Below are 25,055 nucleotides of genomic sequence, written 5' to 3' on the forward strand. Positions count from 1 at the left end.
TCCTAGCAGTCTTTTCTGCCTTATCCTCTCAAGGTTCAGGCTTTTTGGATGTTTTCCACTTTCATTAGATAAACAGCTTCTTCTCATTAGAAGCAGATATAACCTTATAAGGATTCAAGCTGGGTTTCCTTTATTCATGTTGATACAGATTTTTTTCATCCCCTCCAACCTTACCCATTCTGTGATTCAGATCGGAAAGTTCTGTAATTTATTTTGTTTCACTATTATCGAATTTCAACTATTAACTACTAATTATCAGAAATGTAACAGAACAACTTTTTAGGCAATAATTGAATTCCCTTATTTTTATTTACAGACCATTACTCATAAACATTCCATAACCATAATATGGTAACCAACATCACTTCTTCTACACTATATCAAAAATACTTAGTACCTGCTTGGCTCTGTAGAAAGGCATGTACAAATAATAAAAATATTTAATTGTAATATGGATTGAATGTTAAACAGCAGATGTGATGTTTAAAGAAATTGTTTGAACGTACTCCAGTCATCCTTCACTGCAGTGCCACTTTAAGATATACCATTCACATTTACAGAAAATATACTCTATAATAGAACGAAAACCCTCAGAAAGTCTCTTCCCATGCTACTCAACTCTTTTAAAACAAAGAAAGGAAACGGAGCATGAACATTTAGCAATTAAAAAGTACACAGCTATACCACTGCTAAATCCATCTTGTTATGTTACAAGAATAAAACTGAGAACACTCCAACTCTTTGAAATGGTATCTTGCCGACTATATAGTGCTAACAATTCACTGTATAATACGGATTACACATTCTCACCTCCCATTACACTAACTGCATTTTCACGGGTCATATACGCATCCTTTTTTCCAGGTGACTAGACAAATGCACACACAAACTTCACCTAAAAATACACTGAGTCTTGCCAAGCAGCAGCAGGATGAAATATACCACAGTAACAATCCCGTCTTTGTCCCAGCCTAACACTCTACCTATTAACATGCTTTGATGCTTAGCCAAGAAAAATCTCAGTGCTGGGATTCTGGGTTTTGTGCCCAAACAATCTGGGCTTGTGTTGAATATAGTATAGTCTGCTTTTAAGTTACTGCCAATCATTAACTCTACAAAGAGTATGTCTGGGATTATTTTGTCTTTACAATGAATATTATTAATGTAAAGAAGGCAGAAAAATTAACATTATTTTGAAAAGAATAGTGAATTGTGCAATCCTTAGCACTAAGAAAATAGTCTTATTCAGAACATAAATGCATTTCTGAAAAAAATTCTGGAGTCATCTTTTTTTCCCCTGTGTGTCAGTAATATGTGTCCAAAATACTTAATTTCTTGAACAAAATATAAAAATGCAACTTGAAAGAAACCCACTAGATTCTTAAACTTGCAGATAACTTCAAAACTCATTTTTATCAAAGGAAAAGTAGGTAATTGTTTTCAGTTTCTTAAACAAACACAGAGACACTATCATCAGTCAAAAAATAACGTAGGAATATATTAAAGAAAAATGGTTAAAACATGAAACATTACACTTAGATAAAAAAATTATTGCTATCCTTACAAAAAAATAGACTGGAGTGATCCCTCATGAACTGAGGAAAAGAAGTATCTAAAGCAAAAGAAAATATCAATTAAGTGATGGTAAGAAAAAAACAATAACAAAATGACTTGATAAAATATATAAAGATTAAAACAATAATAAATGTCACTCAAGGTTCTAGACTAAGCAAGAGGCTGTTCTCATTCCACTTTAAGACTGATATCTTTTATACAGTATGCTGTGGACAGAAGGGGCCTTGCCCACATTCTGTACCCCTAAAACTTGCTTAGAAGGCTCTTGTCTATGACAGCTTACTTCTGGCCTTGATTTTGTAGCTGACTTTTTAGAATTTGATTTACTGAGGTTGTGTAAGCAATGAACTCTATTGAGAATGCCACAAGCAACTAGAACACTCTAGTTGTATAAAAATTGGCAAGAAAACCAGACCAAGTGGACAAGAACAGAAGATGACAATCTCTGAGACAATCATAAAAAGTCACTAAATCCCAAGGATAAGGATTTTTTTCTGTCATTTTCACCAGAATATTATTTTCTTTCCTTTATTCTCATACCATAAAATTATTATTAAATTCCATTCCAAAGGAACTTCATTGGTTGTCAAGCTTATTTACAAATTTTTGTTTACACTAATAGTTTCACTGCGATCATTGAGTCACATTTGCAAAAGTGAGCAGTTTTCATTTTGTTGTGGATAAATGGCAATTTAAAAATTAGCAATTTCATTTCAAATCCTTACTGAATTTATATACTACAGCAAGTCACTCAAAGCATACAAAATACACATGAATTAATGTAGAATCCTATCAAAATAAACATCTGACATATAGGTAAGTATGACTGTAAGAATATATGGCCTGTTGGTGACTGTATATGATGTAATTATAAAATTAGGATATCAGTACCAAACCAAAATACTCTGAAAACATTTACCTTCTTTCAGACACTTGAAATATAAAAAACTAAGTATTTTCCTTTTTTCTCTTTACATCTGTAGTGAATCTGTGCATGTGAGTGTGTGATTTACTAGTTTAACATTTGCCATAGTCAAGATCAAGCAAGGCACCATAGAAGTATCTAACATTCTTTTTCTGGGGATCTGGTGTATAAAGACATGTTCACAGAAGCCAAAGAAAGCCCAAACAGAAACAAACAGAAAGTTCAGTTTATAAATTACAAATATGTGAAAGTATTTATACCTTCTGAAATGCAGAAACTTAGAACTGCTATTATATCAACACACTCAACCAAACTGGGTTTTAAAAGAATACATAAAAATAAGTTCCTTTTGCAGGTTACTTTCCATTCCCACTGTTTCTGGTACCTAGCCAATGAATTTCCACCAGTTAGTGTCTGTGTTTCTTCTTAACGCCACAGGAGAAAAAAAAACTTTTCAGGTAGCTTCAGCTTATGCATATTTGCATATCATTTGCAGTGGCTATAAAACACAAGACATATTCCCTTAAATAATTTTAAATGTATTTAGAATTCAGGAGAGTCCCATCTTCAAACCACTGGAGGCATGTGTCATTTTGTCTATGTTATTTCTGATATAAACTTCAGAACTCTTCAAAGGTAGAGCCCCACCTGCGCTCTGAGTACAAGCTGAACTTGGCATGTGAGCAAGGACTGTATGTGTTGGAGTATCTGTAACTACAGCGTAATGCCCAGAAAATGTTTTGATCTTGACAACTGGCAGGTGCTTTCTGTGTTCTTAAGCTGTAGAGTTAATTCATAAATAATAGAATAACTTCATTACTTCAAATAATAATCCAAATTCTAACCCTTTACTGAGCCTGAGTCCTGCCCAGATTTCCATAAAGTGCTTCTCTAGTGAAAGAGCACTGTCCTGATACACACTGAAAATACTCAGGTAAGGAACTACCTGCATTATCTCCTACAACCTTGTCAGGTTTTCATGGCCAAGTCTGCATGCTTCAATTAATACCTTCTCACGAATTTATATGATGAACAAGAAGAATTGTCTGATTTAGCTAGTATTCTTGATGTACTGTATCTAACGCAAGTGACTAACCTTATAAAATTTTGTTTGGAAACAGTTTAATCAAGATACAGAAAAACAGAAAGACTGAAATACTGCCATAGTGTTTGGTATATGTATCAGCACATTTCAATGCCCAGTATTTCTCCAATAAGCTTTTCAAACAACAATTAAATGCAAGAGTGAAAGAACAGAAATGGAAATCTATTAACCACTGAAGAATAACAAGCAGAACACTTAGAACAGTCCTAAATATGCTTAGTGTAATAAAGGCCACTAAAAGTTAGGATTTAAGAGAAACATTTCAATACCGTGAATCAAAATAGGATGAGTAGCAAAGATTTACTTACTTGCTCTCTTGAAATTCATCACTGAGTTTTTGCACTCTTACAGAAATATTAGTTAGAATTTTATTCAATATTATTTAAAATTATTTCAGTATGTGATTAATAGCTACTTTTGCATAAAGTTGAAATGTATACATTTAATATATACATTGCTTAAAATTGTTTAAAGCTTTGAACACTTATTTTAGTATCAAAATGGCCTGCTTCAAATTAAGTTAAAATTAAACAACACAAGCTGTTTTGCCAGTGTATTACTAAAAATGGCTCCTAGTTTTAAAAAAAATCCATAAAGATGGAGCATATTAAACACAGAGTGAACAAGCCTTTTTTGAAATACAGAATTAATGATTTTTAATAAAATAAAAGTATTTATAATTTCCCCATGAAACACAAGCATTACCCTTAACAAGAGATACAGAACCATGGAATGGTTTGTTTTCAAAGGAGATTCAAGAGGGATGATTAACAGTTATTGCCTCCAGGACCCTACAATTGCAGGGACATCTTCAACTAGATCAGGTTGCTCAGAGCTCTGTTCTGCCAGATCCTGAACAAACTGAATGGGCAGAGCATCCAACACCTCTCTGGGCAAACAGTTCAGTGTTTCACCGCCCTCATTGCAAAAAACATCTTTGTTTGACCCTTTATTTTTTGAAAAAAACAAAACCATTGCCTCTTATTCTTACTGCAAAAGACCCTGCTAAAAAATTTATCCCCATCTTTCATTCTGGCTCCCTTGCCCAGCTGGCCATACTTATGAAGAAGCCCAGCTGGTTTCCTGGCCTGCAAATGCATGTTTCCAGCTCATGTAAAGCTTCTTGCCAACCAATACTCCCAAGTTTTCTCCTTAGGGCTGCCCTCAATCCATTTTATGCTCACCCTCTATTTGTGCTTAGGATTGCTCTGACCAAGGTGCAGCACTTTGCAATTGGCACTGTTAAACTTCAGAGTACAAGGAGTTTCATTTTGAGAAAAAAATTGAAAAAGGGGAAGTTTAGGTTGTGGAGTAGCATACAAATTTTGACACAATGCTGTCAGGGAGTTCCTTAGTAGAACAAAGCATAAGTTCCTGACTGGTTGCTAACTTCGCTAATTTTAGAGTCAATCAAAAAAAGCTGAAAATGTGCTTCCCAGTATATACATGTAAGGAAGTCTTAAAAAAATCCAGCAACACAAAAAAGGCCAAAAAACATCTTCAAGAATTAGGCTACAAAGTTATTGCTTAAAATAGTTGTCAGAGGCACATAACAATTGAGTAGAAAGATACCTATACATTCCAGTGAACTCTACTAAATCCAAACTGCCACAGTAGCAAACTGTCATACCAGAACTTCTATGCAACCAGGGCTTGCTGAATAAAACAAAAGCCGAAGATCTAATTGCCAAAATCTAGGAACTAAAAAACAGAGAAAATGACAACTAATTCTCAGAGAGTGATGATTGACAAGAAACTGGAAAGCCCAAGCAACCTAAGTGATATCAGTTAAAGGCTGTAAGAAGGGCTGACATGGTCAACCTGTGACTGAACAGGGAGGTGGAAGTAAAAAAAAAAAGTTGCTGCTCTCTGTATACAGTATTATTAAGGCTAATAAGAGATTAATGATGAAAGAGATTTAAAGAATGTTTAAAAATTGGAGATGGAAAAGAATCCAAGCAATTTGAAGACTAGAAAAAATTTCTTACTTTGAAGTCCAGAAAGAACTTAATGAAAGGACTCAATTAGAATTTAAGTGGTTGAAGTAAGAGAAAATACAGTCTGCTGAAGTGAATTTCAGAAAAAGGCTCAGCAAAAAATAATTCAGTAGCTACAAGTTGAACCCAGACAAATTAAAATGTAAAACTGGAAGAAGTACTGTTAGGAATCATATATTTAAGTACTGGAATAGAATACACTCACTGACTAAATATGGAGGAAACTACACTCTCTTGACATCTACAAAAATTATGCATGAATACCTTTCCTGTTCAGCTGTAGCCAAACAGTGAGTTCAATACAAGGGTAACTGGCAGTAAATTATGGCATGAGATACACAGTTTATCTAATTGTCTCCTTTGGCTTAAAACACTACTAAGAAAATACCTAAATTTGCTGTATGAAAACAGAAGCTTTTCTCTAGGTACACTGAAGTTTGAAGTCAGTTGCAAAAAGTGTTTCCATTCAGAACCTCAAAATCCAGTCTTACTAACATACAATGTCTATTTTCTGGTGCTAAACTGAAAAACCAGGAAAAAACTGAAAAACTCTATTATTGGACAAAGCCTGATAGTAAGTTACACTTAGTTTAAGAAAATGCTAGTATTATTAGAAGTACAGTTATTAAATTTAAAACAGTAGTTTTATGAAGAAATATATCTGTTCATATAGAAACAGATAACACTTAACATTCCAAAGTAATTAAGTAGCTCTAAATATATGGTACTGGCATCACATTACTATAGTTATTTACTTCCAATTAACAGAAGTAGGTTGCTGAACACAAAACAAGATACTAGATTAAGTTTAAATAAGTAGAAACATAAATACATATTTTTACTATGTTTCACAGTGTAGTGCTTGCATTATAAGCATAAGGTAACAAGCACACAATAACTACATTTAAAACAACATATTTTAATGTAAATTATTAATTTACAGATACAAAATATCTAATTCATAGTTTATAACAACTGCAGATTTATAAAGAGAAAAGTTTTGATTTCAAAATCTTTTTAAAAAGATTTCCATGTGATCATGTAAAATTACTTTTGGCTTTTCCACACCACAGTACTATACAAGCATTTAGAAAAGCAAACTTGTGTGCTCAGTGTGGCAATGTTTATTCATGTTGATGCCAAGAAAATGTTGAGGTGTATTCACAATATTCAATTTTTACTGTATGGTCCGAACTGGATTTAACATGAACTTGAAACCCTGTCTGGCATTATTAACTTTTTTTATTATAATTGTGTCTAGATGACAGGACCTGGGGGTGTAAGTTTTTATCTAAGTTGTTTTTCAACAAAAAGTAAGACTGAGGAATTACATCTTAAAAACTGTTAACAGGTTTCTACTTTGAGGATGAAGGAATTAATTACTTATATATGCAACAGAAAATATGTAAAGCTTCACATATGATTTATTTTACCAATGACAAGCAAATGGATTTAAGAAAATAACAGGAATGCAAAGAAGTGGCAATAGACCTACAAATTACAAGTAGTTGATAGTAGTAGTTATCTACTACTACTATGCATCTCCTTGGGATAGTAATAGTTTGTAAAACAAAATAAATACGATTACTTAGTTCAACTGCAAATTATAGTCTTATTAAGAGAAAATATACAAGAGGAAACATCAAATTCAATTCAAATTATATTAACTACTCAAAAAGTCAGCTTATCTTCCTCAATAGTTCAGCTATTTTAAGCACTTATTTCATGTTGCCATTTAATACCATACCCATTACAAGGACGCAATTAAACTTGATTATACACTGAAAACTGTACAATCTACTGTATTTCACCCCACAATGCTTGTCTTAAAAACAAAAAGCACTGAAAATTTTTAAAGCTAGTAAGCAGAAATGTGTAGCATCTGAGCTCCACCTACAGGATGAAAAGAAATCTTAATTACCAGACTACAAGAGGACTATTTACACTGAAGCTGTCAGAGTCATCTCAAACCTCTGCCATTTTACAAATTTAATACAATGCCAAGAAATTTTATTACTTATGCAATGATGGCAAACACTTCTTCTATCTCTAAACATTCCTATAGGTAAACAGCTGTTTTAAAGTGTGAAGTTTAGATTTAAGCTTTTTTAAAAACCCCAGACCAATAGAGTTTCTCTAACAACTTGCCAGAATGATTGGGAGACTTTTTTTCTCAAGTTATCTAATACGAAGTTGTCAAGTGTATAAAGCTATATTAAAAATATACACAAGAGGTTAAAATGCATACTGAAATGACTAAAATTAACTTCATCATTTGAGCACTTCAAGTATGGTTGCATTTAGAAGTGGTATTGGATCTCAGTACCATGAATTTGAATAAGTGTCTATTGTTTTCATACTGCTTCGCTAAAATACACCTTATAAATGCATTTGGATTAAAAGAAACTGGACTGATACAAATGAATACTGTTTTGCAGAAAAAGTCAAGCATGTAAAAGCAGTACTCTGAAACAAATGTTAGAAGTTCAATTATTCTACTAGCACATTTAAGTATCTGAAGGGAATAAATTTTGATATCAGAAATTTCTTCAACCTCTGATATGTCTGTAGCCAATACCCTCAAGCTATGAATAGCCCATCCAACTTTTTGTTCGATATTTACAACTCCCACATTCTGCCTCTGATCAACACAGGCTTTGACTACAGTAGATGGTGAACACCCATGAGTATATTATTAAACATCTCCAGTACACTATGAAAATAGTCACTATTTCAGACAATGAAACTTTATATTGTTTATCTTACTTTACCTAAACAGACCTCAAATGTAAAAACACATTATTTATAACAAACAATACTGTGCCTTTGATTTTCATGCCAGAGGACTGCAGACAATTATTTGGAAAAGAGTAAGTCTAGAAATTTATGTTACTTGTGATATTAAGCAGTATCTCCCAAGGCTATGGCTCCCAACTGCTAAAATGCAACCAATAAAACCCTCTTCTGAGTTAAGATAACCCATTTGGCTTTAATACTATTACTACTGCCTCCCTGAAAGAGCAGAATAACCACAAACAGAACACATTGACCGACTACATGTAGAGCCAGCAGCTTACAGACTGACTACACAAATGTCTCTTAAAATAAGCTACAACATCATGCAAGCTTGGGCTTTGAGTACCTCATTCCTAAGGGTATTCTCTAGCTTAGTGTTCTCTTCATGCTACAAACTTGCTATTATACCTTAGTCAATTTTGTTTCCAGTAGCCGTTCTAATAAAACCCCAGACACAAACAGATTGGTGGAGAGGTAGTGGGACAGATAGGTAGGCAGTAAATATGTACAGATTCCAAAGCCCTTTGCTGTTGTAAAGAAGTTATTTGGCTGCCATATAGTTCAAGGATCTTTTTCAGAGAGAGCTTTTCTTAGAGACTTCCAAATTTCTAAATCCTTGCCTTCACTACCGAATATGGCTATTTAATGCTAAACTGTAATTGTTTATTTTCCCCAGCCAAGAACAATTAATTGACTCTGAGAAGCTTAACACTGTGTCAGTCTCAACCACAGGACTAGCAACCAGATTTTTGGATTGAAGTTATCCATCATACTCATTGATCTCCACTTCCTGTGACCATCTGTTTACAGCAGAGATAGTACAGCCGCCAATTCCCAAAGCAACACACATCACAACTTCAAAGACAACAGAAAGAAAAGTCAGAGGATCTGTTTTGCAAGATGTCTTGTACATGTTCTTTAAAAAAATACCTAGTTATGTCTAAGATAGCCATAAGTTCATGATATTCTATTTTATGTACTGCAATGTGTACTATATCCAGTGCTATATGTACTAATATGTACTGCTCTTACTGAGAGAAAGGAACACTGAAAAACAGAAAATCAGTGCTCCAGAATTAGTTTCATGCTGGTTTCAGCTGAGGTGGAGTTAATTTTCCCTGCAGTAGCCAGCATGAGACTGTGTTTTGGACTTGTGTTGAACACAGAGCTGTTATATAGAGAGCCAAAGTCTTTTTTGCTTTTTGTACTGCAAGCAGGGGGAATGGAGTGTCTGGGACCTATGAGGAGACAAAGCCAGAACAGGTGGCCCCAGTTGACAAAAGAGGTACTTCAGGCCACGTGACATCATGATCAATATAAAAACTGGAAGGGATGCTCACAAACACTGGCACAACTAAATTACATGACAGGAATCCATGTTTTTATGTCTGTAAATAAAAACTGATGTGTCCACTGCAGTGGAAAGCTGATACACTGCAGGGATGAACATTGTGTTATACCAGACCACCAGATGACTCTTCTTTCTGTGAGTCTCAGTGGTGGACAATTACTATGTGTTAACACAGGCAAAGAAGTTGCTAAACTCAATCTTACGACTGAGAAGATAGTAAAGACTGACAAATACATATAAATATACTTTATTTCTGACTCACAGGGAAAAATAAAACTCCCATACAAAGAATCAATACATTTTGAAAAACTTAAAACTGTAAACAATCTAAATAAAAACACCTACCAAACAACATAATCCTTACCTGCGACTAGTTGTTTTTCTTTCTGTCTTGGTTTCTTCCTCTTGAAGTTGCTGTTTAGTATTTTCACTTGTATCAATTTTCAATTTCTTGGCAATGCGTTCCTTTATTTGAAATCTCTCATTACTAGCAGCTTCATCTTCTACACTACCAGCATCTTCATCATGTTCCTTTTCATCCTTTATTGATTTAAAATGATAAAACTACTTTAGATTTTTTTTCAGTAAGAATGACAAATATGGAAATCTTTTTCTTATAAATATAATCTCTTCCAAGAAAAAAGCAAACTTTTCAAAGAAATATATCCTTATTTGTTTCAGAGGTAACAAAAAAATCACAAATATGACAGTTTCTTTTCCATACACAAATTACTTCTTATCTGTAGGGTTAAAAAACTAAAACAGTCTATTCTAGACTACTAATTCCTACAGGTCTGTAAATGACATCACACAGTGTGATATTACCCGTACCATTGTTCGTGAATCCAAAATTTGATTGAGACAATAAGATTGTCTCTCTATGGTATTGAGATATGATGGTACCATCTTTCATTTTCCACTGAACGAAAAACTTAACTCCCTACCACACAGCTATACTACAGTCATGATGAATAGAACAGGGTAGCCCATCAGCTCCTATTAGGGAATTTATAAATACTAAATTGATCATAGCAGGCTGTGAAAACTTGTGGAATCAATCATTGCAGCTTGCTACAGAGGTCAAAGGCGAGGCCTCAGGCCTCCACGCCTAGCACAGGTAGGCAAAAGGGGATAAAGCACCTTGGATCAAAGACATTTGAAGGGAGAAATAGTTGGAGAATGAACAAGTGGCCCGACCAGACCAAAGGTTTTAAGTTTGACTGTTTCCTTCATTGAAGAAGTAAGTCTGTATTAACCTTGATTGAAGAATGACAGCTTGAAGATGACACAGTGTATTTTTTTACATTTACTTTGGTGTGATGCTCATCAGCAAAAGGAAAGTGTAACATGCTACGTGATCCTAATTTTTGCCAAAGAAAGAAAGGACACTAAGAAATAGTCATCTAGAGGACTTCACTGTATCCAGGAGACTGCCAGAATGTAAGTACTTGGAAAGGAAGAACATGTACATGTCCTGCGTGTGACAGAGGTAGGACAAAAAGTAGTATGAAGGCCTTGTCCATAAACATGGAGGAGGATAGAATAAAAAAGGTAAAAAACAGAAAGAGGCAAAATTTGGGAATAGAAGAGAAAAATCAAGAATTGGATTTCAGAAGTTGTAGTGGAGTCACTGTTTAGGAATCTTTTGGAATGTTTAGATTTGAGATTTAGACAAGACAAGACCAGTCAGAATAAGAAAGAATTTCTGAATATTCAGCACAGTAAAACAGCTGAATATTTTGCCAATGAAAAGACTGAAAGGTTGTTGGGGCAGTTTTGTCTGCTCCTTTTTAACATGGGAAGAGAAAACTGGAACAGGATCGACATTTCCCTTAATTTACCAGAAAGATATTGTTTGACATAGGAGATAATGAAACCTTCTGGAAGATTTGCTTACATGATAAATTGTCAGAGAGATGGGTGACTACAGATCTCAATAGCAGGGGGAGGTCCAAAAAAAAAAGTGTGTTTGAAGTCTTTAGCAGTCAAGGACAAAGACAGGCTCCTGGTGGAGATTTGACTAGGGCTTAGGAAAAGCATTTCACTGAAACACAACTAATTGAACAGGAGAACTTCTGAAATAAAATGCACAACTCTAGACAACCAGCATTTGCTAAGCAGTAAGTTAGTTAAAAATTGTAGGTATCTGACTAACATGAAGAAGGTTAAAATTGGAAAGACAGAACAGTTTAACTTGTCCCACTTGGCTAAATCCACTACTTCCCAAACCATACATCAGCCTTAGTTTGCACAGTATTTCACCATTTTCCTTCTAGAAAAACACAGAGTAGATAGGACATGCCCTTCCTCCTCAACTGCTTTCCCTCCTGCAGCTCTACTCTTTTCTCCTTCCCAGTCTCCTCCTTCAGTCCCTCTTTCTCTCAACAAACAGGTCTAACAAAAGATTCAACAATCCAGACTGAACTGCATGGCACCTCAAAAGGGAAGTGGCTGGTCTGTTGGCTGATGATTGTTCTCCTTGTGACATAGAAATACAAAACTGCCTGCCTGAAAGCTATACTACTTCTTGTTGCTGTTATTAGCTGGGTGGAGTTGCCTTATTCTTCTACTCTTCTCCTTAATATGAAAATAAAAATTGAAATGAGACACTTTGTGACAGAATGGCTACTGTATGTAATGTGATTTTTCCATTTAAGGAAATTATTAAACTGAGGAATGGATAATTAATTTTATCTACACATAGGACTACATTAAACTTACTGTTCAGCAACTGACACACAAATAGTAAGAGAAAAAGAAATTGTGCAGAAAAGAAATGTCACTCGTGGGAAAACATTTTGTTAATACATTTCATGTAATGTTTTCATTAACAACTTGGGCACAAAAAGAATCCTACCAAAATAGCTATGAGGTACTGCTAATACAAAGGCTCTCTCAAAAAATTAAGTGTACAAATTTGAGGACTGCAGTAAGAGAAACAGGATGGTATTTAATAGCAGGAACAGCAAGGCCAGGTGTGGCCAGGTACTTAGGGAATACTAACAAGAGTTTCTCATACATGTTATGACCTTGTAGGCTGGGGGAAGTAGGAAGATCTGGAAGAATTATTTGCTCCCAGGTTTGGCTATAATACTAACAACATGTTGCAGCTGTGTAAATGCAAAAGTGATCCTATGATGTGCTAACTAAAATAATTCCAAGAGAGATTATAAAATACTACTTCACAAGACCCAGGTAACTGCCTGAAGAGCTAGATCTTAGCTAAACCTTAAATGGAATACAATCTAAAGAGAACACCTCTCCAGGAAAAAATGAGAAAAAGCCTTCATATTTCCAACTTTGGCTTAATTAGTATATTTATTTAAATTTTTATTCTTCAGCCTAATACACCCATGTTCTACACTCCCCAAATCCAGTTTGCTTAAGAAAAGGATATTTGAATATCTGAAAATTACTAATTAAATAGCATTTTCCAAACCCTTCTAACACTAAAATGCTCCTATACAGCAAGAATTACAAAGGAGAAGAGTGAAAAAGCCCAAATTCATACTATGCCTTGTGAGAAGAGAAAAAGTGTCTAAGCAGATGGGCTTTTTTAGGCACATGAATGGGACTGACTGTGCTCTTCCTTCCACTGTGTCAACACACAGTGTAGATAATACTTGTGCATGATGGACAGATGTAGAAAACAATTACTTTCCAGGATTCAATTAGATGAATGGGAGATTACAGTGCTAGTCATATATTACATCTTTATCTCAATGGCAATTCAAAGGGGTACTCCCATGATCTATGTCTGGAGACAGAGACATACTTCAGGTAACAAATTTATGCTTACTGGCACCATGTATGACAGCTTTCTTGCACTTAAACTGCCTCTATGTTTAGATGAATGTTACTGCTTGACTATTCCAATTCCATCTTTCAGAGGTGACAATCTTCAATACAATTTCACTGATACAATTTAATAATTTGCTGAGTTACTGTTCTCTTGAAGAAATCTTTCAAACAGGACTCTGACTCACATGCAGACTTACCCTCAAACACTGCAATTATATAATTATTCATGACAAACTTGATTTTAGTTATTTTTTTAGAAGAACTTTCAGGGTGTTTTATCACTCTGGTGGTTTGTCATCCTTTGGTACACAAACCATATCCCATAATCCTACATAACTAATCTACTAACTGAAATATGATACCATCAGTTTCTATAAAACGTAGCAGGTAGTATGCTAATTCTACTCTGTTGCGAATAGCCAAACCTTAGAGCTTAGAGAGAGCCTTCACACTTTTGCCAGAAATTTGACTTGAGCTAGCTCTTAAAGATTTCTAAAGTAACATTTGCCCCCCAATGGATATCTTATCTGAACATAGTAAAAAACAAAAAATTATTAGTAAAAAATAATACTTGCCTCACTCAAATCCTGTTCTTCATTTGCCACTTCACTAAAAGAAAAAAAAAAAAAGTAACTACTTTAAAGTCCTAGAGATTTAAAATAATATTTAAAACTCAACATTTCTTAAATAAAAAAAATTGTTAGCCACCTGAAAATTTAGTAAACTTACTACTTTATATCATCCTCACATTTATTTTAAAATTATCAATATTATTTTCTATCATTTGACTGTCACAACCTTTTCTAATTAAAAATACTTAAAAACAAGGGCATTCATGCAATGGACAAATCTTGAGCTATTCAAGCAAAACACTAATACGTATAGTTAAAACCACCAAAACTCAGTTGAGATGCTTTTGGTCTCATTTATCAAACAATTAGTAGCATTTAATTGCAACTAGTTTATATTTTGGAAGATGCATTTTACTGATACTTAAGCTTAACATCAAGATTTAAATTTGTTACACAGCTACAGATTGGTGAATTAAGAAAGAAATCTATCTGAATACACTATAGCTAACACACCCACTGTTAATTATCACAAATAATAAGGGTCCTTGAACCATTTTAACCCACATTTTAAAAAAAGAAATTATGCTAGAGAAAAACCAAGGAATACTAAAGAAGTCTCACAAGTCAAGGCTTTGAAGTGTGCTAAAAGCAATCAATAGTAATCAAGATCATTAAAGAAACACTAGATGTGTTGCAATCAATGACATTATTTAATAAAGTGTTGCACCTGAGTCAGGGCAATTGCTGGTATCAATGCACACAGGGGATGAATAGACTGAGCAGCCCAGCAAGGAGGAGTTGGGGATGCTGGTGGATGAAAAGCTGGACATGAGCTGACGATGACTTCAAGCCAGTAAGCCAATTGTGCCCTGGGCTGCATGCAGTGTGGGCAGGGCCATGGGGGGGATTTTGTCCCTCTGCTCTGCTGAGATCTCACCTGCAGTGCTGCATCAGCTCTGGGGTCCCAGTACAGGAAGGACAGAAACCTGATGGAGGGACTCCAGAAGAGAGCCACGAAGATGATCACCTCTCCAATGGGGAAAGGCACAATAGGTCAGACTGGAGAAGACCCTAGGGACACCTTATAACACACAGCCTTTACATACTTAGCATGGGTCTGTAAGACAGGGACAGACTTTTTAGCAGAGCCTGTTGTGAAAGAACAAGGGGTAGTGGTTTCAAACCAGAAGAGGGTAAATTCAGACTAGACATAAGGAAGATGTTTTTTATGATGCAGATGGTGAGACACTGGAGGAGGTTTCCCAGAGAGGTGGTAAATACTCCACCCCTGGAAACATTCAAGTCCAAGTTGAATGGGGCTCTGTACAACCTGATCTAGTTGAAGATGTCCCTGCCCACTAAAGGGGGGTTGGGTGTGATAAATTTTAATGGTTCCTTCCAAACCAACTAGTCTAGGATTCTAAGATAAGCAAATTCTTGGAGTTAATATATTTTCGTGGATATTTCTCACTTTATAATTCAACTGTGGTTAAAATCAGAATTTATAAAGTAGAAAAAATAGAGAAGAAAACCAAGCTTATTCAAGCACAAAGATTTTTGATTAACTTGCTATTTTGTTTGTTCTTTAGAACTGGGAAAAAAAAAAGATAAATTCTAGAAAGTTGGGAAAAGCAACCCTATAGAATAATCACAGCACAGATCATCTTCAACATGAAGAAAATTTAAGTAACTTTAAAAGTTTAGGCCATGAAAGAGACAGTCTATGGTAAAGATTGTGGTAAAGAGAGGTACAAAAGGGACTGTCAACTTGCTGTTTCTTTCAGAATGAAAGTTAGAATTGGTGAAATGCCACTGGTAGCATCCAGGTTGAGAAGAAAAAGGGAGGATATTTCTTCTGCCGTAGACATGATGGTGGAATTGAAACAATGGACTTAATACACACTTTGAGGAGAGCTCTATTAAAGGTTACCAAATAGATGAACCACATCAAACTCCAACAGTCCTTTGACGTGAAAGTTGATGGCAGCTGGAAGACTACTCACATAAACTTTACATTTGCACTGCTTTTACTCTTTACTGGGCATCCACTGATGGTCAGTGGTGGTGACAGCTTAGTGGGTTAGAGAAATATGTGGTCTGATTTAGCACTGGCACTCTTAATTTTTTAAAGAGTAATGTGAATTGACATTTCTTAAACAAGTAAACATGCTGATAACTGGTCATAACATATTGAAAGTAGATCTGCTCTAGAAATTGGAAATTACATACTGACCTTTTGACAGCAGGAACTGAGCTAAGATGTGGATCATTCTTCAGGAGATCATGACTACTTTTACTTTTTCCCTTCATGCTCTGTTAAAAGAAAAAGAAAAAAGAAAATAAGCTATTATTCATTTCATATCAAGAGGCTAGATAATGAAAAAGGATTATGGTAAAAAAAAACATAACCTGTGTTTTTTTAGTTTTAGCCTATCCAGTAAGCATAAACACTTTTAAGAACAGAAGGAAGATAAAGTGTTCCAGAAAGAGAAACATCAAACTGATTCCACAGATTTATTTTTGCAATAGCAATGCACTTAGTTTTAAAGGACAGAGAGAGAGGAAAAAAAAAAAGGATACCGTTTAATCACGTACAATCATTACACATCATAAAGGTAGTAGGTGTAGCACATATACACTTGAATGAATAAAGAGGTAAGAACTTAATTTTCCAATAATGACACATGACAACTGAAAGAACCATCATGTGCAAAACAGTACTTATTAATTGGAAGAACACTAATTAGATCCCTAAGGAAAGAAATTAACAAACTGCAATATATCAGTCTGGAATACATAATTTAGAAATGATCTACTGACACAAGAATTCAAATAAAAAGAGACAGTGCAGTTAGGAAGCATTCTGCATGCTAATCTGAAAAAGAAATATTCTTCATTTTCAGAGAAAAATCAGACTGAAAATCTCTGCTGCAGGAACAGTCTGTACTGTGAATGTCTCCTTTGCAGATGCATTGTCTAATGCTTTTGGGAAGACAAGTAGACATGTGGACAAAATTTTATTTATTTAAATGCAACTACAATTTTTTTTTAATGTAGAAAACAAAGACTAACACATTCAGCAAATGAAAAGATTATTCCTTCATTAAGGAAGGGTCAGTGTGCTTGGAGTGGTGCTGGGGCTGTGTATGGCAAAATGCTCCAAACAGGTACAAACAATAAGCAGTTTGGACACTGAAGGCTAAGACTGATCAATGACCAGTGGGGGCCCTAGAGCCAGATCCTTGACTGCACTAATGGCTTTAAAGGGGTTTTACTCAGAGCTTCTGTGCCCCTCTTAAAACAAGCAAGACTTACTGCATCTAGCAACCACAAAAAGCTCATAGGATTCTAAGTTTGCAGGTGTCAAAGAATCTCAATAACAACTTTGACATTCCATTTTTCTTATCAAAAACAAAGAATGCAAGTTAGTGCTGATACTCATGCATTTCAACTTAATCAGCTTAAGATAATGTCCAGAACTACAGAGACACTGATCTAGACCTCTTATGAACAAACAATGAGGTATCAAAAAGGTTTTATTTTGTTAAAAAAAATGACGAGAAATTCTTCAAAAAGAGTTGTTGTGGTTACTTATCTAGCTCCAACCAATCCAGAATTTAGTCAGGACAAATAAGCAGATGAGTTTTTGAGGCTGAATTGAAAGAGAGTATGGAAACACTGAAACTAGGCTTATCATGAAAGAGGCATTCTATTTAGATAATTTTAAACTGAAAACAAGTATTTGGCATGAAAAGAAAGGAAGTCCAAGCAACTGAGTCAAACTCAGTATCAGAAACCAGATAAACGGCCAGAGCAAAACAGCAGATGAGCATATTAAGGTAAACAAGTAAACTTTGTCTGACTGGTAAGTTGAAAAAAGGAAAGAAAAATAGTTAAAGCTGATATTGAAATAAATCTCTATTATCATTATCTCACTATAATATTGTCCATCATTATTCACTGTTTTTCTTTTGTATTTCAGCTAACTTCTGAGTACTAACAACCATTTTTTTCACTTATGTGGTACAGGATGTAGAACCATGCTGTCTAATCACTAACTCAAGCAGCGATGTACTGTAGAAAGCCTAGGAGTCTACCAAAACAACTTCGTCAGCAGTAGAAGATAAATCAGAAATTTATTTAAGAAATTTTTAAATTAATGTTATTTTAGTGCCAAGCCAGGAAAGGAAAAATTAGACCAATTCTGGTTCTGTGAATGCAAACATTTCACTATAATGCACTATTAAATTATGATAATGGACTATTTTTTCCACAATACTCACATGTCATTTTGCTTACAGATGGATGGATAAATGTAAAAAAATGGAGCTAAGCATACACTGGAAATGCATAAGATTATCCTCAGTAATCAAGTATTTTACTATATAATTGCAATCATTAATAAAGGACTTGAAAAAGAATAAAGTATCAATTGCTTCCATGACTTTTAAACAGCAGAGATAAACTTATACTATGAAACTTTTTGTTCATGGAAATGTAACATTCATGGAGTAACTCAAGGTGCCCTCAAAATCAAGAAAGCTATGAACCTCTGTTTTTTCAAAATGCTGTAACAGCAGAATCCTAAAAACTGAAGAAACTGCTATTATTATTGTTCAAAATGCAAATGTAGGGAGAAGACTAAAAACTTTAAAGCTTTCCACAAATATGCAGAAAAGATAATTAGTTTGGAAAGACAAATCACGATAATTTGGTACAATACCTGACTAACTCTACTGACTTCTTCCTCTTCTTCTTCAGCTTCTTCCCCAAAGGAAAGCAGGTTAAAGTTTCTTTAAGAAAAAAAAAAAAATAGTAAAATTTTAAATACTGTCTTAGTAACATTCCATTAACTTTAAATATATTACATTCATATTATACATGACTTTTTAAAAAAGAACTTTTTATCCTGTTAAATGGACCAATTCCAACCAACTACTGCATTTTGCTTTGCAATAAATCATAAATATTCAGAACAGCATGTTGTATTATACTCCTGAAATACAACATCAGTTAAGACAGTTTAAGAAATCCTGTCTTGACTCACTTTCCCAGATTCTTGAATGTTGACAGTTCTGTTGCAGTTTTTTCTCAACAGAGCAGCATTCAAGACACAAATTTTCAAGATATGAAAGCTCAGAAATGTATCAAATGTGTACACATTCACAGAATGCAATTAAAAAAAATGAGCTGTAATTTATTTTTCAAGAGTTAATTGTTCACTTTGTTGGAACCAGTCAGCTGCAACATGTTCTATTTTTATGCAGCAGAACTGACAGCATGCCCACTTTAACATTCCTATTACTTTTCATCACATGTTTATGAATTTTCATTCACAGAAACTAAAATTTCCCATGTCAAAATGCCTGCTTCTTGCTAAGTTCTACAATGGGGGAGAAATGATATATGAGGAAATAAGTTTAAAAAATCCCAAACAACTGAGCTGTGACCCAGTTATTCCCACCAGGAGGTTTTAACTGCAGTGTCATCTCAGATGACTGCACATAGCAGGACATAGGAAAGAAACTACCTGCTATTATTTCAAAAAACTACACTGTGCATGAAACAGTTACAGCTCAGCAGATGCACAGTAACATTTCAGTGAGAGAAACTAGATTTGCATGACCCCACCTCCCAGAAACAAGGAAGGACTTCAAACGCATAAATGGAAGCAAAAACTTGCCAAGGTACAAATTAAAGGTGAAAGAAAATGAACCACCATTTCTCTTGCATATATTTACTTTGTGCCTTTTACTTTAGACTTTTTAGTTTCTTCTTCTGGTTTGTCTTTTTTCAGTTTTCTGTTTGGTCGTGGGACAATGTCATCGAAAGGATTAAACAAAACCTGTTTAAAAAAACAGTATTTTAAACATGTCTTTAGCAAATATTTTGTAATTAAGTGGTTTGATATTTTAAAACAATATGCAAAAGGACAAGCCAAGTTTTCTGAAGACTATGCACAAAAAAAAATTTTAAATGTCACATTTCAAACAGAACATACTCACCTCACTACTCCTTATTTTGTGTGGACTGAGAGGTCTCTCTTCCTTGTCAACCTCTACTTCAGCCAGACGCAACATATTATATATCGTATCCCCTGTAACCTGGCAAATTTACAAAGAAACGCTTGAAAGTGCAAGACTGTAATTTGTGTTATTTATTCTTCAAAATACAAGACAATTATTATGTAAAAAATTTTGAAAGTACAGGTGCTATAGGAAATACTGTAAGCATGTAAGACTTCTAAAAGACAGCAAGTACAATGTAATGTACTTGTAAATGTACACAATGCAGTACTAGTAAATTTTAAAACTCAAACAAAAGTTTGGGTTTTAAAATTTAATGGCAAAAGTTGAAGGAATACAGGTAGTTTTGAGAATGTATGCAGATAAAGATGTTGAAGTCTTACTGTGAGCTACGAAACAGGAAAACAAAAACCACTGAAATAAAAAAATGTTTGCTTTGTTTTCTTTTAAGTAAATAATGAGAGTGGTAAATTAATCTCATGTATTTCATCTTCCTGACCCTTCTTGGGTAATTAGAATCTAATTAATTCTAAATAGAATTTTCTAACATGTCATTAGTATTAGATGAACTGATTAATTACAGAGCCATAATAATACAAATAAGATTATTTACAGGCAGCACAACATGAAAATACAATTTAGAAGAATAACAAAAGCAAGATAGATAATAACAGGAACAACCCACAGAAACATATAAGAAATATATGCCAAATATAAGAAACGAAGAGAATGGAGAAAGCATAGAAAGCACTGAAATAAATTTCAAATGCACATAGCAGCAAACAATACTAAACCAGCCTTCAGAGAAACTTGTAGTAGCTTCTGTCAGACTTAAACTGGGATTCCAATTAATGTAACAGACCTTTCCAAAGATTGTGTGCTTGTTGTTAAGTTCATCTGCACGACCCAATGTAAAGAAAAATTGACTCCCGTTATCATGGGGCCCAGCATTTGCCATAGCAACAAGTCCTCTTCGATTAAATCGCAATCGTGAGTGGAACTCATCCTGGTAAAAGCAGGATAGAAAAGAGAATGAGTTCAGTATTAAGCTATCTTTTCACTCCTTTAGCTGCAGCATGATAGGAGATAGGAGTGACACTACTTACATCAACATGCACACACAAAAAATGCTGCTAATTTTCTTTTAAATTCAGACAGTAATAAATCCCAAGTATTTTGAAGCTCAATGCTAGAATTATACTTAGACGTTCCTACTATGAGCAGTAAAAATTACTTTTTGTCAGTATTTCTAATCCCTAGTGCCTCTCATGATGGAAACAAATGAACAATCTTCAAAAGAAACCATAAACCAACAATTAACAAAAACCAAACAAAAAATTAGAAACTAAATTATCAATAACATAAAGACACATTACTAATCAAAAAACTTTTAAGTTCTGTCTTGTTAATTTTATCTTTTTTCAGTTATTGCCTAAAAATCAATTGTTATTCATTATTTTTTTTTGCATTTGTTATCCTCCAATATTAAGAAAATTTTAAAAAGTAACTGCATTTCATACACTTCTCGCAAAAATACTATTCTTGACAATCACTGTATTTATGGGAAAACTGAATTTAAATCCTAATTCATGTAAAGTTACTAAAAGCACAATAACAGTTTGTAATAGTAGAGTAATGCAAAAATCCATAGGAAGAACATTGTCGAGAATTAGGAAGACAAAATAAGACTCCTTTCAAAGCAAGGCGAACATGTTGAATACCACTGCAATATCACAATTCTAAACACTGCAATACTGAGATACCACTACTTTGAAGCAGCAATGCTACTACAATATTGGTAATTTTTGTTTTGTTCTCTGCTCAGGAACCATTCCCTCCCACAAACTTCAGGCTTGTGCGAAATGCAAAAGTCAGCAAGAAGTTGGAAGGCCTAGAAACAGGCTTTGCAGCTTCAGTCACAAATTAAAGGTGCCTGCCCCACCTGAAATAAAACAGTCAGACAGAACAGAACACAGCTGCTCAGCCTGTGTGTAGCTTTGCTCAGGATCTGAGCCCCCAGGTTTATCATTATACCAGCATAGCTAGATCTAAGAACTCTCAATTTAGAAGGGGATATTCAAACACACTGAAGTAGCACATGAAGGCAACTACTGCTCAAGTATGTGTTTCATGTAACATTTGATTTTTCAGAACTTGGTAGGAATAACAAAGGATAGAGAATACCCAACAAATTAATGTGTAAGTAACAGATACACACCTTGAAAGGAGCTCCATAGACTGACTCTCCTCCTGATCCAGTACCAGTGGGGTCACCCCCTTGCACAATAAAGCCAGGCACTACTCTGTGAAATATTGTGTTATTGTAATACTCTAAAAAAGAAAAAGAAATATATATATTTTAAATACATGTAAGTGGTCTCAAACCCAAACTTTCATACAGATCATGCAGTGATATCCAGAGACTGAAGTTCCAGAAAGCAAATACTGCAACTAGATTCCACTGTTGGCTTCTATTTGTTTCCGTTCTATTCTCCACAGACTTACGAAATCACAACCTGTGGTATCACATGCTTCTTTTGCAAAAAATCCTGCCCATCACTGACAAGATGACCTTGATGAATTACATTCTTTTCAACTTTTAAGATTTTATTAGTGGAATGACACTATCAAAATGCACCAATTTTAAAGGAGAACTAGAAATATGGTGCTGTATCCTGGATGAGATCTCACATACAACATTAGCCATTAGCAATACCCATATACAGATGATTTGCACTTTCACTCACTAGCATAGAACATCTTTAATCACCTGCACTGTATTGAAACTGGTAATTTTTGCAGAATAAAATATGTGGTACATTTTGCTCTCTAAGATATCTTCTTTTATCTATCTGATAGAGGTTATACGATCATAAGAAAACAAAAGGATTGAAAACAAAACTTTACCTGAATCAAACCCCTGGTTGATATAATAATAATAATAAATAATTCTGTAGCATGTTGCAAGATAAGGCAGGGTGTGCAAATGTTGCAGCATAACTAGACACAGTCATGGATGGTTATATGCTAGGATATTAATGAGAAATACTTAAATGTATTATAAAGCACAAGATGCTTTACAGTAATTAAAAAAAATCAGACTTAAATTAAACCCACTGAGCACATATGAACCTTTATCATGGGCTTAGAAATTCCTTTACCATTGCAAAAAGTCTCAACATTCAGGAAAAGAGACTGGACAAAACAGACTGGATCTATGCTGGAGGCACAAAGCTTAGACTGCTATTTTTGTTTAACATATGAAGGCAAAAAGAACTCTTCACAATTTTACAAATGCTTAAATAGGAGAATAATACCAGTTAGAAAACATATAAAGGCATCAAGCCTTTCATAGATTTTTGTTACAGTTTTCTCAAAAGGGAGCTTCTCATTCAAGAACCCACTAGTTTGCTGGAAAGTTTTACAGAGCTTTTATCAATCAAAAAATACAGTAACTGAAACATAAGGAGTGCTCAGGGAAAAAAGAAAAAAGAAATGATAGTGTAAATTGTGATGCAGAAATGACAGTTTTGGAGAATGGCCAATATTGTATCACTGCCATTTTATGCACACACTGATGTTGTTATAATTTGTAGACATTTGCTGAAAGAAAGCCTCTCAAGACTCAGAAAGACAATGTTTCAATTCTAGGTCATCAGCTTAATTTGAGAAAATCATCCAAAATTTTTATTTTTTTTCTCCACTAGCTTCATTGGTAACCTTGAAAAACATTGCCAGAGTGTTAACTAATAATTTCTGAACACAAATAAACCTATTGACATACTAAAGTCAAAATATAATTATGACCTCTATTTTACAGAAAGGGCACAAAGATCACGTAGTAATTAATTTCAACAGCTCCCCACCCCATTCAATCATTACCTTCCATACATAGCTGGATGAAATTTCTGCATGCTTTTGGTGCTTCTTTTGACCATAATTCTATATCTATCTCTCCTGCAGTAGTTCTCAGCAAAACCTATAAACACACAGATAAATGAAGACTCAGTTTACTGTAACTTAGTCACTGATCAAAGGTAAAACTGCCCAAAAAAATTAAATCTGAATTTGTTATATTTGTAAGAGTGATATATATTTAAGTATGTCAGGTAGCTACTGTTAGTTCTAACTAGCATTTCCAGAACTTGAGATACAGCTCTGAATCAATATGCATAATAAAGATGTATAATATAGTTGTAATAACATAACATAATATAACATAACATAACATAGCATAACACATAACATAAGATGGCTGATGCTTCACAGAAACTTTAGATACCCTTTATCATTTCTATATTGAGCAGCATGGGGGGAAAAAAAGCCATAAATATCCAGATATTGCCCTTACAAGGAACATAATATCCAGTGAGAGATCATAACAAAATTAAGGAGGTAAACTATAATCCGAAGCAGATTAAATTAAAAAATTAAATTAAAATTAAATTAAAAATTAAATTAAAAACTCCGAGGACTGCTCTGTGTTATGTCTCCAAACATCACGCCACATGCTTTGACTCTGGCAGCCTCAAAGAAGTAACTTTAACCAAACCAATCAACCACAGAAACAACGACCTCTCCACCCCCAATCACCACCACCACCACCACCATCACTATCATCACCACCACCCCAGCTCGTGTTCCTCTCGCCTGTCCCCCCATAACCCTACAACATACAGCTTCTCCAGGATTTCACCCAGGCAGCCTCACCTTCCCGTTGGTAGGCGGCTCCTGGATGTAGATGTTGCTCATGGTGGGGAAAGGAGCGGCCCGGCCGGCGAGCCCTCCCCAGCAGCCGGACCCGCTTCGCCGCCGCCAGCACTTCCTACCGCCCCGAGCCGCCCGCCATGCTGGGCGCCCCTATGCAGCCCAGGGGAGGGGGGACGAAATTGCACAAGCCGAAGAAA

At 34.7% G+C, this 25,055-nt stretch overlaps 1 protein-coding gene across 1 annotated transcript in view; it reads right to left on the minus strand.

The window, feature by feature from the left end:
* CWC27 (CWC27 spliceosome associated cyclophilin) overlaps positions 1 to 25,030 on the minus strand; it is a 94,442-nt gene extending 69,412 nt beyond the window's left edge. Inside the window, exons 1-10 of the mRNA XM_021534375.3 lie at positions 24,859 to 25,030; positions 24,031 to 24,127; positions 22,367 to 22,479; positions 21,011 to 21,154; positions 20,128 to 20,226; positions 19,864 to 19,967; positions 18,846 to 18,915; positions 16,356 to 16,435; positions 14,126 to 14,159; positions 10,114 to 10,289 (exon numbers count right to left, since the gene is read on the minus strand). Of these exons, the coding sequence (XP_021390050.1) occupies positions 10,114 to 10,289; positions 14,126 to 14,159; positions 16,356 to 16,435; positions 18,846 to 18,915; positions 19,864 to 19,967; positions 20,128 to 20,226; positions 21,011 to 21,154; positions 22,367 to 22,479; positions 24,031 to 24,127; positions 24,859 to 24,900 (959 nt within the window). The 5' untranslated portion in view covers positions 24,901 to 25,030. The remainder of the gene's footprint in view (positions 1 to 10,113; positions 10,290 to 14,125; positions 14,160 to 16,355; positions 16,436 to 18,845; positions 18,916 to 19,863; positions 19,968 to 20,127; positions 20,227 to 21,010; positions 21,155 to 22,366; positions 22,480 to 24,030; positions 24,128 to 24,858) is intronic.
* Positions 25,031 to 25,055: the final 25 nt, after the last annotated feature.

Source organism: Lonchura striata, chromosome Z (genome assembly GCF_046129695.1).
Source record: "Lonchura striata isolate bLonStr1 chromosome Z, bLonStr1.mat, whole genome shotgun sequence".
Classification (NCBI taxonomy): domain Eukaryota; kingdom Metazoa; phylum Chordata; class Aves; order Passeriformes; family Estrildidae; genus Lonchura; species Lonchura striata.